At 51.9% G+C, this 13449-nt stretch overlaps 6 protein-coding genes across 6 annotated transcripts; 3 read left to right on the forward strand and 3 right to left on the reverse strand.

The window, feature by feature from the left end:
- Positions 1–144: 144 nt before the first annotated feature.
- On the forward strand, positions 145–1823 carry V1518DRAFT_407051 (uncharacterized protein; the record flags this gene model as incomplete). Its single annotated transcript, XM_066901974.1, has 5 exons — positions 145–250; positions 309–420; positions 476–555; positions 609–689; positions 739–1823. 5 exons carry the CDS (start codon positions 145–147, stop codon positions 1821–1823), a joined length of 1464 nt encoding a protein of 487 aa, XP_066757923.1.
- A 746-nt stretch (positions 1824–2569) lies between these two features.
- Positions 2570–5184, forward strand: V1518DRAFT_376799 (uncharacterized protein; the record flags this gene model as incomplete). The annotated part of the gene is made up of 4 exons (XM_066901558.1): positions 2570–2666; positions 2721–2826; positions 2901–4863; positions 4915–5184. The coding sequence occupies 4 exons, from the start codon at positions 2570–2572 to the stop codon at positions 5182–5184; spliced, it is 2436 nt and encodes an 811-aa protein (XP_066757924.1).
- A 345-nt stretch (positions 5185–5529) lies between these two features.
- V1518DRAFT_421239 (DASH complex subunit Dad2-domain-containing protein) lies at positions 5530–6601 on the reverse strand. Its single transcript, XM_066905177.1, has 3 exons — positions 6115–6601; positions 5988–6047; positions 5530–5926 (listed from the first exon to the last, which is right to left on the reverse strand). Exons 1-3 carry the CDS (start codon positions 6491–6493, stop codon positions 5814–5816), a joined length of 552 nt encoding a protein of 183 aa, XP_066757925.1. The 5' UTR covers positions 6494–6601; the 3' UTR covers positions 5530–5813.
- On the forward strand, positions 6352–8095 carry V1518DRAFT_89946 (uncharacterized protein). The gene is made up of 5 exons (XM_066906706.1): positions 6352–6759; positions 6816–6855; positions 6907–7863; positions 7914–7955; positions 8006–8095. Exons 1-4 carry the CDS (start codon positions 6555–6557, stop codon positions 7915–7917), a joined length of 1206 nt encoding a protein of 401 aa, XP_066757926.1. The 5' UTR covers positions 6352–6554; the 3' UTR covers positions 7918–7955; positions 8006–8095.
- Positions 8096–9256: 1161 nt separating this feature from the next.
- Positions 9257–10129, reverse strand: V1518DRAFT_421242 (uncharacterized protein). Its single transcript, XM_066905178.1, has one exon. The coding sequence runs from the start codon at positions 10024–10026 to the stop codon at positions 9553–9555; it is 474 nt and encodes a 157-aa protein (XP_066757927.1). The 5' UTR covers positions 10027–10129; the 3' UTR covers positions 9257–9552.
- A 1197-nt stretch (positions 10130–11326) lies between these two features.
- On the reverse strand, positions 11327–13264 carry V1518DRAFT_90252 (uncharacterized protein). Its single transcript, XM_066906708.1, has 2 exons — positions 12788–13264; positions 11327–12731 (listed from the first exon to the last, which is right to left on the reverse strand). The coding sequence occupies exons 1-2, from the start codon at positions 12852–12854 to the stop codon at positions 11575–11577; spliced, it is 1224 nt and encodes a 407-aa protein (XP_066757928.1). The 5' UTR covers positions 12855–13264; the 3' UTR covers positions 11327–11574.
- Positions 13265–13449: the final 185 nt, after the last annotated feature.

Consider the following 13449-nt stretch of genomic DNA (forward strand, 5'->3'; position numbering starts at 1 on the left):
GAAGCTCGCAGGCGCTAGCCACGCAATTTCAATCCGGGTAATCCAATCTTGCTGACTTCGACTATCTTCATCCGCGAGACAGCCAGAGCAGCTTGACACCAAACACGGAACCGGCATCCACAACACTCGCTACTACCAGATACAATGTCTTCTGCTGATGTTCACGATGTTTTGGAGATTGAGCATTTGGCTTCCGCCGCTAGACCTCAACCGCCTAATAAGAAATTGAAAACCGAAGGAAGAAAGCTCGGTATGGAGCTCTACTTACAGCCATCCGAATTCCGAGTAACGCTAACGACTGGCAACAGACGGAATTAATCGGGAACTGCACAACTTGCTAGGGGAGAATACGCCGGCAGTCACGGTCATTCAAAATAAATTTAAGGCGAAGCCAAACTGGAAGGCGAAGCCTTCGCCTTGGTAAGAACCGCTCTCCTGGCAGTTATTAGGTCGTTCTATATTAACGAATATGCAGGGTGTGGACCAAATTTAAGAATCAAGCACGTACGGATGATCTAGAGCTTTATCATTGGGTTAGAGGGACTGCGAGCGAGGGTATGCATATCATGTTTCCTCCGTATCTCAATGAAAGTGCTAATAAATTACAGATGAATACGTGTTTGCCAAATTCAACAAGACGGTAGACGTTCCAACATATACAACTGAGGAATACGATAAGTGTTTAGCAGGTATGCATTCTTGTAATTGGCGTCCAGGAATACATGCTCATCAGAACAGACACTGCTTGGACTCCACGCGAAACGGAGTATCTATTTGGTCTCTGTCGGGAGTACGATTTGCGGTGGCTCGTTTTACAAGATCGATATGAATACGAACCAGAGGAGAATGAGCCACCGTCGATGAGAACTTTAGAGGATTTGAAAGATCGCTATTACGATTGCTGCAGAAAGCTGATGGACTTTCGACGCGAGAGCGGAGTCATGGAGTGGACAGCACAGGACTTGGAACTCTACAACGCGATGAGTTTTAAGAAGGATAAGGAAATTGCACGCAAAGAGTATCTTGAACGCTTACTGAGTCGAACGCCTAGCGAGATCGCCGAAGAAGAGAAGTTAATATTGGAATACCGCCGATTACAAGATGCTTCCAAGAAGTTAGTCGAAGACAGACAGAACTTGTTACGACTACTGGAATCGCCCCAGACATCTTCCACATTTGCACCGTTCCAGAGCAGTCAGGGTTTGTCACAGCTGGCTGCGAATATTCTCGCCGCAGAAAAGAGCAGGCGTCGCAAAAATGTGGCCGAAATGCCTGCGACTGGCATTCAACAGCAGGCCGCCAAAGCCTTGGGCCATTCACAGACGACGGCAGCTCAAGCGAGTGCACAGGTTCAGGCTGGTTTTGCGAATGCTGCGTATACGAAGCAGCAGCACGGTACCGCACCATCATCTCTATCTGCTAGTTCAGGCAGCAAACAACAGTCCGCGCCTGTATCCAAGGTTGAACTTGCGCAGAACATCGCACAGAAGAAAGTAGCCAAGAGAGTGCCACCAGGAAAGGAGAGCAGCTACGGCATATCATTTCATGAGAAGCTTACTCAAGGCGTGTATTTGCGGTCAACTCGTACGACCTCACTGAAGCCAACTGTACAGGCCAAGGTGGCTTCGGTACTTGCTGAGTTAGATATCTCCTCCAAGCTGGCAATGCCTACGGCAAAAGTGTGTGACAAGTTTGAACTGCTGCAGCAGAGTATCAATGTGCTACTGGAGACAAAGCGACAAGCAGACAAGCTGGAAGCTGAAGTTAGAGTCTTGCAGCAGAAGCCTGACGGAGACAACGCGGCAGACGAGGATGCGAAATAGACTTGAGCTAGCTAGTGTACGATAACAAAAGAGAATATCTGATGTGAAGTCAAGTTGCTTTGAGGATGCCGGGTGGCCAACTGATATGACGAAAGCCTGACTGATCTTTGGCGATAACTTACTCAGCGCTGGGTAATTCTGAAAAAACAAAGATAGCAGCCACTGGGCGAGGGCTTAGGGTAGGGCTAGGGGTGGCGCAGCTAAAACGGCGCAGCCAGAACTAGTGGTTGTAGCTGCAAAATGCCCGCGGTCTCATCCCCGCTTTAATGGCCCAGGCGGCTCGCGCAGCGGATTGGACGTGGACCGAAGTTTGTGGCTTACTCCAGCGCAAAGCTTCCTGGCCACGGCCTAACTTGCTCTCTCCTAACCTTGCTCTTCTTCTGCATCGAAACCTCCGTGTGCCGGCTCCCCTGCTCCCGCGCCACACAGAGCAAGCGTCTACCGCTCGCTTCTTTTTGTACACGGTCTCATCATGACGGCGGATTCTGCGTCGTACGTGAACCCTCGCTCCCCGTACGAAGAGCTCGAGCTTCTGCTTCGTCACCGGTCTCCGGATTTGGCCGCAAGACCGTCTTGGTGTTCGCCATAGACAAATCTGAGGATTATGCTAATTTTCTTTATTCTTAACAGGACAAAAAAGCTGCGCATCAGAGGTATTTAATTAATTTGTTGTTTCTTTTCTCTGGGATCCTCAAGCGGACGATGCGGCCCGCCTCGTCATCATCCGGATGCCATGCATTCGCTTGATGTTCGCTGTTTATGTGGATCCAAGATCTTGTATACTGATTCACTTTTGTTTGACAGTCGTCGCCGCTGATGGATTATACAAGCGAGAAGTGTTTCGTAAGTTGCCAGCATGATGCACCTGTCGATCGCGGCGATGCTAACTCGGCGCAGGTTTCCCAGATCCATTTGCGGTAATTACCGTCGACGGAGAACAGACGCATACGACTTCGGTCATCCGCAAGACACTTAATCCCTACTGGAATGAACTTTTCGATGTGTAAGTGTTTGTGTCCGTGACGTCGGTTTGACCGATATCGTACTTTGCGACAATTTTTCTGATAGACCTGACAGCGACGTGACGGAGAACTCTATCATCGCCGTTCAGATCTTTGATCAGAAGAAGTTCAAGAGAAAGGACCAAGGCTTTCTCGGCGTCATCAACATTCGTGTTGGAGATGTCATTGACTTGTCTCTTGGCGGAGAGGAGATGTTGACCCGCGAGCTTAAGAAGTCAAATGACAACCTCGTGGTGCATGGGAAGTTGATTATCAATCTGTCTACTAATATCCCGACCACATCGACGACCACTGCAGTAAACTCTAGCACTAGTGCTGCGACAACTTCGTCAATCCCTACTGTGCGATCTACTCCTACTGTTGCTAATGGTAACAATGGTACCCCGAACGGCGGTTCTGGATCCGGAGCTGTGGCGGCACCGCCTGTAGCCGCTGCAGCTACAGCTACAGCTGCCCCACCACATTCCAGCGCGGCGCCTCCTCCTGCTTCACAAGCAGCAGCCGCCACAAATGGATCAAGCCGTCAGTACAGTACATTCGAAGACCAGTACGGTAGACTACCTCCCGGCTGGGAGCGTCGCACAGATAACTTGCTCCGCACGTACTATGTCGACCACAACACACGATCTACGACTTGGACTCGTCCATCGACAAATTTCAATGAGAATGACCAGCGGCAGGCTGTGCAGACCAATCTTGACCTAGAGCGTCAGCAGCACCAGAGCCGGACTCTGCCGGGAGAAGACTCCCGGGCTGCCTCTCCAGCATCAAGCGCAGAGCCATCTCCTGCAGCGAGCACGAATGCCATTCAGATGATGGCTACCGGTGCGACGACTGCGGGACTGGGAGAGCTTCCGGCTGGCTGGGAACAGCGACACACGCCAGAAGGCCGTGCCTACTTCGTGGACCACAATACTCGCACGACTACCTGGGTTGATCCGCGACGACAGCAATACATTCGCATGTATGGACCGAACACGAACAACACAACCATTCAACAACAGCCCGTGTCACAGCTTGGACCTCTACCTAGCGGATGGGAAATGCGTCTTACGAACACCGCGCGTGTGTATTTCGTTGATCACAACACAAAGACTACCACTTGGGACGATCCACGTCTGCCCTCTAGTTTGGATCAGAACGTTCCTCAATACAAGCGCGATTTCCGTCGCAAGCTGATTTACTTCCGCTCGCAGCCGGCACTTCGAAGCTTGCCAGGTCAGTGTCACATCAAGGTCCGCCGTAACCATATTTTCGAAGACTCGTACGCGGAGGTTATGCGACAGAGTCCTTCAGACCTGAAAAAGCGATTGATGATCAAGTTCGATGGCGAAGAGGGCTTGGACTACGGCGGCGTGTCGCGTGAATTCTTCTTCTTGCTGTCACATGAAATGTTCAATCCGTTTTACTGCTTGTTCGAATATTCGGCCGTGGACAACTACACATTGCAGATTAACCCTCACTCTGGCATTAACCCCGAGCACTTGAACTATTTCAAGTTTATTGGACGCGTTATCGGACTTGCTATTTTCCATCGACGGTTTGTTGTTGCATTCTTTATCGGCGCATTCTACAAAATGGTTTTGAAAAAGCGTGTTGTCCTGGCAGATCTTGAAGGTGTTGATGCTGATTTCTACCGCAACTTGACCTGGGTTCTAGAGCATGACGTTGTAGACCTTGACCTAACGTTTTCGACCGAGGATAACGTGTTTGGCGAAGTTGTCACAGTGGACTTGAAGCCAGGCGGCAGAGATATCGCTGTTACCAATGAGAACAAGCGTGAATACGTGGAGCTCGTTACTGAGTGGCGTATCACCAAGCGGGTTGAGGAACAATTCAATGCATTCATGTCGGGATTCAATGAACTAATCCCTCAGGAGCTGGTGAATGTGTTTGATGAACGCGAGCTGGAGCTTTTGATCGGTGGTATCTCTGAGATCGATGTCGATGACTGGAAGAAGCATACCGACTATAGAGGCTATTCCGAGAGCGATGAAGTCATTCAGTGGTTCTGGAAGGTCAGTTTTATATTTGGTGTTGAAGTATGGAAGTGCTGCTAACTTCTGTAGTGTGTTCGATCATGGCCCTCTGAACAGAAGGCTCGATTACTACAGTTTACGACCGGTACATCTCGTGTTCCCGTCAACGGATTTAAAGATTTGCAAGGAAGTGACGGTCCACGACGCTTTACAATCGAAAAAGCAGGAGAGATTCAACAACTACCGAAGTCCCATACTTGCTTTAACAGAGTTGACCTGCCACCATATAAGGATTACAATGCGCTTGTGCAGAAGTTAACGCTTGCAGTTGAGGAGACTGTTGGCTTTGGACAAGAATAAGGCGATTTTTTGAAGCAGCAAGATCCAACAGATATCTCTATAACCTATTCATGCCTCCATATTTGATCGACGCACCAGGCGACATTGTCTACTTCACTGAATTTCTTGTCTGCGTTCAACCAGCCAAAAATTCTTGCTACTTGGTTCGATTACTGTTTTGTTGCTACATGCCTAGTTAGGCGATCCATTATTGTGTGCGTGCGGCGAGTTGAGAGTAACATAAATGTTTGTTTGCTTTATAATGGTACCGGGGAGGGGTTCGGCTTCTTTCATATCCTGTCATTGGTTGTTACAGTTGTTCATTACTATTGTAGTCGTGATTTTGCCAACAAATTTTTACTGCGTGTTCTGGACCATATATTAGCAGCAGTTTTGATTTTGCTTGCCTCCTGTTACGTTTGACCCCGGCGGAGTTCGACAAATTGTTGCAAGAGTCATGGGAGAGTCGCTGTCATGGGAGAGCTACATGTAAATTGACATTCCTCTCGGTTCAAGTTTTTGTGTTTCACTTTTTCATGTTTCCTTCCTGGTTTATACTTGCGCATCTACTTTTGTGAAATTGATCAATATTATTCGTACCAGTTGAAGATCCGTGGCTAATGTTGGTATATCGTGGGTTGCGGAATTCGTTAATCCTTGTCTATCCGTACGCGAACTAGCTTCTCCGGTAGTTCTTGCTTTGATTGTGCTTCATTTGCCCGCCCTGAACTACTCCGACGTTCTTCTCGCGCGACCAGGTTCTCTACAAGAAATTAGAATTAAAACTTGTTCTGTCACAAAGTGTGCAATAGTTGGTAACATACTTGATGCCATATTCAGTGTGTAAAGAATACTATCCCAATTACTTAAAACGAGCGCGACAGCTGTTCATTTAAGTTAGCCGTAAGAACGCGCTCAGTAGAGCAAGGCAAGTCTCGCGCGTGTACGCACCTTCGGTTCCGTCGACGAGGGTTGATAGCTTAGTCTGTAACTGCTCCATTTGTGCGGCAAAATTTGCGCTTAGATCACGTAGTTGTATCAACGCTTCTAGCTCCTGCTTGGTCTCGGCGATGCGTGCAGATATAGCGGAGGTGTATTGAGCGGAGTGTGCATTTGAAGGAAGCGTATTGGCAGAGGAGGATGGGATGAATGTTGTTCGTCGTGATGGTTGGTACGACATAGTAGTGCAGCGATGTGTGGAAGTGCGTTTGTGCCGGAAGGTAGGACAAAGCGCCGGCGAGAGGGATCGGTTGAGCTCTCGTCTTGTTGGAATGGGTAGTCTTGAGCAACGCGGTCGTTGAGCAAGACGCGTCGCGGAGACGGTCGCCATAAATAAGAAGAAGTTACGGCATAAACGCGTCGTCGCTGGGGTTGGTTGTTGCGGAAACGCGATGTGGAAGGTCCGTGTAAACAAGTGTTTGGGAGGTCGATGTTCGTGTGCACTGCACACCAACTTTGAGGTTACGGTTCAGAGCCGGTGCTTTAAGTACCTATCTCACCACCTTTGGAGCCTGCCCTCGCACTTGCGGGGAGCAGCTAAAGCATCAATCATGGCGCGATTAGCGGAGCCTTCCACTAGCGAGTCGGCTGATTCAGGTGAGCCTCGTGGACGAGGCAAGTGTCACGACGACGTACTAATTGGTCGTATTCAGTGCGCCGACGATTTCTGCGACTGAATCGAGAGCTTGCACGGTAAGATATGATACGTTGTAATGGACGGACAATTTGCTGATCTCAAATCAGGGTGAATTCTAGCCATTCCACAAAGATCAGCGAGCTGGAAACCAAAATCGCAAGCCTTACCGCGGAAAATCTTGAGCTGCGGCAAAGTCTTCTCGGACTCGAGCATTCGAATCGGCGGCTACTATCGCAGCAATGCGGCGACATGCGCACTAAGCTGAAGCGAAAACTCGAGGAAATCGGGGAGCTGTTTGATGGATTTGAAGGCAAATGCAGCGTCGCAGAGTCGCTGCTCGTGCCGCGATCGGTTGAGAAGATTTCACCAAAGATGGCACCTGCGCGGATGGATATTGTGGAAGAGGAGACTGGTGGGGAGATTGATCCTCAGGATATGGAGTTGTCTGAGGACGAGGTCCCGGAAGCAGTTGCACATCTCGACGAGGCTAAGCCCGATGACAGACATCAGCTAGAGCATTTGCCAGACGAAGGCGGCGAGTCAATTTCGAGTTTACCCGTGATGGACACAACTGGCATGAGTACAATCCGGCCACGGCGGAAACGACGCGACAGCATGCAGGAACTGGATATTATATCTTTGGTGAAGTTGCAGAGTACAAATTACAAGGCCAAGTTGCAGTCGCAGCAGCTACGACAACCACATGCGGATCCAGAGATGCTACAGGAGGGCGAGCAGGATATAGGCGAAATCATCAAAGGACTCGCAGATGTTCCCGCTATCGCAAGTGAGCCCAGCTCGATTGCCTCAGTTACGCGTTCTACAACGACGGAGCCTGCTTCAAGTGCGAAACTGGCCGTTCGCGCCGAGGCACCGATCGAGACGATGGTGCAGCCGACTGTGAGAGCGACTAACAAACGTCGATTGAGTGCCATGACTACCTCAGTGCCCGAGGCGGCGGCCAAACACACAGAGACCGAGACCCGCAAACGCGAGACAATCGCTAAGCGGGATACAGCTCCAGTCGAAGTGTTGAGCGAAAAGCAACAGGCTGAGACGACACAGGAAGTGGTAGAATCAATAGCTGAGTCGCGGTCGAAACTGACGGCAGTAGCTAAGAAGGAAGCGACGATACAACGAAAGGCTTTGTCACAGAGTGAGTTGAGACTTCGCAAAGGTTTGAAGTCGTATCTAACAAGTTTGCAGAAAATGTCAACGTCGAGACCCTAAAGCCGACAAAGGAGAAGGAAGAACTAGTCCAGGCAAAGGAGGTGTTTGTTAAGCCCGACAGCAAACCGGCCGTTGTCGACATACCAATCTCCCAGGAGGACACGGAGAATGCGCTGTCCGCGGACCTGTGCGGCCGACGACAAAGCCGATCACGAAAGAGTGTGAACTACGCGCTACCGTCGCTTCGTGTGAAGATGCGGAGAGAGAAGGACCAGTTGATTGATGCTGTTGCCGCCTCATCGGAGAGCCATCACGCGGATAAGAACACTGTCGTCAAAATTGAGAGTGACAACGAATCAAAGGAAACATACAGCCAACCGGATGTCAGCTCAGTTAGTACGGAAGCGGTGTCGCGAGAGGTTCACGGGCGGAAGAGACGGACGTCATCGCTGTATGACAGTGTTGTTGTGAAACTTGAGAAGACTGATAGCGATCTGGAGTCGAATGACATCGCGTTGGCGAGTTGCACGGCCGGTAGCGAGACCAGCGCGAAGACGACCGGTAGGGCACGGAGATCAGAGCCCTTTCCGGGAGACACGGTCACGCGGAGAAAAGCATCAATTCTGGCAAGCCAGCAGATACCGAGCGAACCTGAAGATTATTCACCTGTCGCGAGCATACCGGTGTCTGGGCCGAAGTCACTGCATCCGCCGACGACTCACCAGCGACCCGGGAATCTCGACATGACAGGTACAGCACGGACGAACCAGGGCCTCACAGGCAAGCGACGGCGCAGCGCGCTGCCGTGAGCTGCGATACCTTACTGTATATTTACTCATCATTTGCATATACTTGTAACGATTTTAGTTCTCAGGCGTCAGCACGCATCATTTGTCTTTATCTCTCTTATGGTTTACGGCTGTGTCGAAGATCTTCTGTGTGCGTGCCGATTTATGGCGTGCTTTGCGATGTTGCGTAACTACGAACGTGGTGAATATACGGCGTCCGAAAAATCCCTGTACTGTTAATATTATATGGCGTATTTATCATCTACCAGAATGAAAGGAGGCCAACAAAAGTGGGCCCTTGGGTTCAGGTGTTGCAGGTTGCCGTTGCTTGTCGGGTGAGCTGAAACAGGCCACAGAAGCTCCTCGGTACCAGAGTGTAACAGCGGGTGCGTCGAGAGCTTTAAAGCCCTGACAATCAGGAGAGGAGAGCAGGCGAGACCACGGACGAGGAGCGAGACCACGAACTGGGAGCATAGTCCGAAGAGAAACTACAGACAAATTCATTGTAAAAAATATATTATGCAAGATATCTAGCACTTCACAACATTTCGTAATCCCTGATCCATGTCAACTTTTTTTACAGCCCGAGACCCGTCCTTTCCCTGTACACACAAATAGCAAACGCCAATACCCATTGAATTTCCCCCCCTTAAAACAAGCAAAATATGTACCAAACTCCAAAGCTCGTACTACCGTGATAGCCCTGACACGAAGTAAGCAAACCGAAACTTTCATCGTGAATGAGGTGAGGGATGCGCCTGTCGTATGACGACAGCGACGAATGCGGCGGGCCAGTCACTTTGTATGGCGCGCGTTGTGAACATGCAGCTTTGCGAATGCGCTGGATGCGCTGCCGATGGAGCTGGAGGAGCTACGCCGGCTCGGCAGGTCGGCGCTGTAGGTCGAGATCGTGTCTACGGAGCCATAGGCGTCTTGGTCGCGGGTGTCGTATAGCATCGAGACAACGTACTTCTGAAACAAGACAGATCCGGAGGAACTTCCATATGATGGCGCGGAGGGCACAGGCGGTGGGTTGGCGATCTGGTAAGCCGAGGACCGGCGAGAGGAATAGCTACCCGGCACAGGCGCGAGCGCCGACGATAATGAAGAAATCTTCAAGGACGCGGAGCCGGGTGCCGCCGGTGAAGAGACGCTCTGGACGGCCTCCTGATAGTCGTGCAACCGGCATGCCTGCGAGCAGTAGATGGAGCCAAGCGAGCACTTCTTGTCGCACACAATGCAGTAGTCGTCCATCCAGATGGCGTCCATGGATGCTGTGCGTAGAGGTCGCGGGGCCGAGTGGCAGTCGAAGAAGGACAGCAACAGCAAGGCCGTCGGTGGCACGCAGAATGGCAGCGATGGTCAGTCCGAATGTGGAGGAAGGGGAAAAAAATGTGTGCAGGGCGGGGCAGGGACACTTATACGAGCGCATGACTGCGAGCGATCCCAATATGGCGCAATTTTGCAGCAGCCTCGAGGGCGCGCACGGAGTGAGTCACAACAGCTTTTGCGGAGTGCGTCGCAACTCGTGTAACCGATGGCGCAAGAAGGTTACCCGGAAACACGTGGCCAACCACCTTCGCGGGGTCGCTGGATCGGCTGCAGGCCCACTTTCGCGGAGCGCTGCAGCGCTCAGCTGTGCCAGCCAGGTAACTAGCCACGCCGCCGCTACAAAATGCAACCTGCAGGTGCGCTCAGTTCCTGTCCCCTCTTGCGGCGTGCGAGAAAAAATTACAGCTGCAGGGCGAGATTGCGGTTGGGTCACCGCAACGGTACCGCTGCCGATGACGTGTAATAAACCCTCGTCGCGAAATGAAAGCTAATACAATTTTAGCGGCGGTGCGGCATACCGCGCTATTTGCGGTAGTAACTGCGCATACGAATATGCGACTATGCCGTAACCATGCCGGCGCTGCCGCTGTTGACGCCGCCATTGCCAGCACAGACGTCGTGCGGCGCATTCTGCAGTACGCCGGGATTTTTCGCAAACGTCAACTTCAAACGGGACGCGAACTGAATGCAGCCTCGACTACTCCGCGGCGCTGTGCCAACACATCCACAACATCGCATGCTGCTTCACGATTCTCCCTGCTGTCACATTGCTACATAACTCTGCTCCTCCTGCGTACCTGACCTCTCTGGTGTTGCTGGTTTCGCCGGTGCGCGCAGGTATGGTAAATTGCTCTGCGCGCAGTCCGCTTGCCAGTGCGTGGAAGTGTCCGCGTATGCCAACAAGGCCGGGCCCGAGGGCCGTACCGCCGCACGCTTGAAGAACGCCTCTTTTAATCTGAATCGGGCACGGAGCCGTCCCTCGTGAATCATTCGCAAGACCGCACAGGCCGAGCGCCTGCTGCCGCTACTCGCAGATCACAGCTGACGGCTCACAAACTGTGCAGTTCGTATAAAACCATCCGGGGACTCGGCGACGAGCTGCCAGAGGCAACCGCCGCGGCGACGGTGAGTTACCGCGACTACGCCCAAACTAAGACCGCGCAGGGGATATCATATTCCCAGACCCTTGTTAACGCCGTGCTTCCTTCCTGTCAGAGAGTGGACCACGTTTCATGGATCATGTTTCACAAAACGCGACCCTATCGGCATAAACACGTGCATTCGGCATATATGGTGCAACAGCAGAATTCATTCCGCATCCTGTGTGCGCGACTGGAATGTGAGATCTGAGCAGCGCAGACAGATAGCTCGCGCCACATGCCGCGACCATTCGCTGAACAAAACAGTCAAGCATCACTTAATAAGAGCCAATACACAAAGGATATGGCACCAGATGACATCATTCTCTAAGTCATGACCACCATTTTACTTCACTTCCTGCTTTTTCAGCTCGTCTTCGTGCTCCGCTTTCCATCCCTTCCGTCGTTGCCGTTCTTCGTACACGCCGCGGTTTCGCGTAACCCGCTCGACAATAGTTTCCGTTGAGATGTCCTTGTATTTGTGATCCGGAAGTGTCTTGTATAGCCCGAGCATTTTGACCTCAGCGTACGGGTGAACGCTCTCTATAGTGCTGGAGTCGATCCCGAAAGAGGTAGGACCATGCATTACCGATATCACCTCAAATGGCAAGTCGTCCAGAAACTTTTTTGTCGGCGCGTATGGTGCCTGCAAAATAATATGTGACACGTACTTGCATTGCAGCACGCAAAGAGCACGCTCGAAGATGCTCATTATCGGGTAATTCAGCCCCTTGTTTATGTTCACGGTTGCGTCATCATGTAGGCCGACGACGACACCGACCTCAGTTCCTCCGGTTGACATTGCCTTCGCCTGTGCATCCACTTGTCGCAGAAATTCAATGTGTCCCGCGAAGAAGAGGTCGAATCCGCCGTCAACATAAATCATCTTTGCCTTGCTGACGTCGGAAGTCTGTGCCGGCTCGACGAGCGTCGACAGAGTACCCTCAGGATCTCCAGCTCCCGTCGTCCAAATGAACACTCCATCTCGTGGACTCTTTCCATCTGCAGCTGTGGCATATGTCGAGAACCTGTCGAGGGAGTCGGTGGTGATTAGCGCTCCTTCGGCACTCTTGTGCTTCGCGGCGGCCTCCAGCGCCGTTTTCACTTCTTCCGTCTTGACGGTCCTGATGTGGTGGTTTTTGGTGCATAACAACATTCTGCCCACCAGGTCTGTCGTTGATATATTTGGCGTGCGCTTGACAACCAGAAACCGTCCAGACTCCTTCACGACACGATAGCAGTCTTCGCCGTTGGCGTCCGTGGTGATGTCGTCCCCATGCACAACGTAAAAGCAGCCGTAGTCGTCCATGACCGCGGGATCTGTGACGTATGGGGCGCCAGGAACTGCCTCTGTCGCCCACTTGCATGCTTCGACCGCCAGGACGCGCTCCGGTAGCGTCATGACGACGGGGCCCTTGTTCTCGAGAATCTCCTCGTCCGAATGCACGCCCACGTATAAGGACTTCCCAAGCTGCCGTGCTTGCAGCATTGCACCCGCATGACCTAGACAGTATCAGCATCCTGTTCGTCCTACATGCAATTGATGAGCGACGCCCTACCGTGGTGGGCAAAGTCGAAGCAGCCGTCAATCCAGATACGGTCCTTGTGGATATCAGCGGACACCATTTTCGCTAGCTAGGTAGTGAAAGTCGAATACGACAACTGAAGAGCTGCCCCGCCAATTGCACCATAACAGGAACTGTTCGGAGGGAGCTTGAGGTAGTAGATGCCACGACAGGCACGTGCCTGAAACCTAGCCCTGAGAGCTCCGGCTGCAGACGTGCGCTTAAATGCCTGAAATCACAGGCACGAACGCTGCGCCAGCCTGCCGCGATAGCCAAACAGCAACCCTCAGCAGCACGGCAGACGCAGGCTCGTAGAGCGGCCAGAAGCTCGTAGCCAGAGCAGATGGTCTTCAGCCACCGTCCTGGCCGCCGGTCCACCGTAATCCCGACCGTAATCGCGATATCGTCATCATTGGCGGTAGCGCATGACAAGGTCGCAGGACCGCCGTGCCCAAAGCGGCTCCGGACGCTCGCTGACTTCGTGGGTCGGATGCACTCGGCGCCGACGCGGGTTTTCAGGAACTACTTACAACGCGTATCTTCGGTAGCTTCCTCTCGCTCCATGGTTTAGCGTCCCTCCCGCGCCAACCTCTTTAATAAAGGATCTCTGCCTACGAGATTCTCGGTGTGTGGTTCTGTGTGGCTGTACCTGTGTC

Source organism: Limtongia smithiae (genome assembly GCF_038497785.1).
Source record: "Limtongia smithiae strain NRRL Y-17922 unplaced genomic scaffold V1518scaffold_11, whole genome shotgun sequence".
In the NCBI taxonomy this organism is placed as follows: Eukaryota; Fungi; Ascomycota; class Lipomycetes; order Lipomycetales; family Lipomycetaceae; genus Limtongia; species Limtongia smithiae.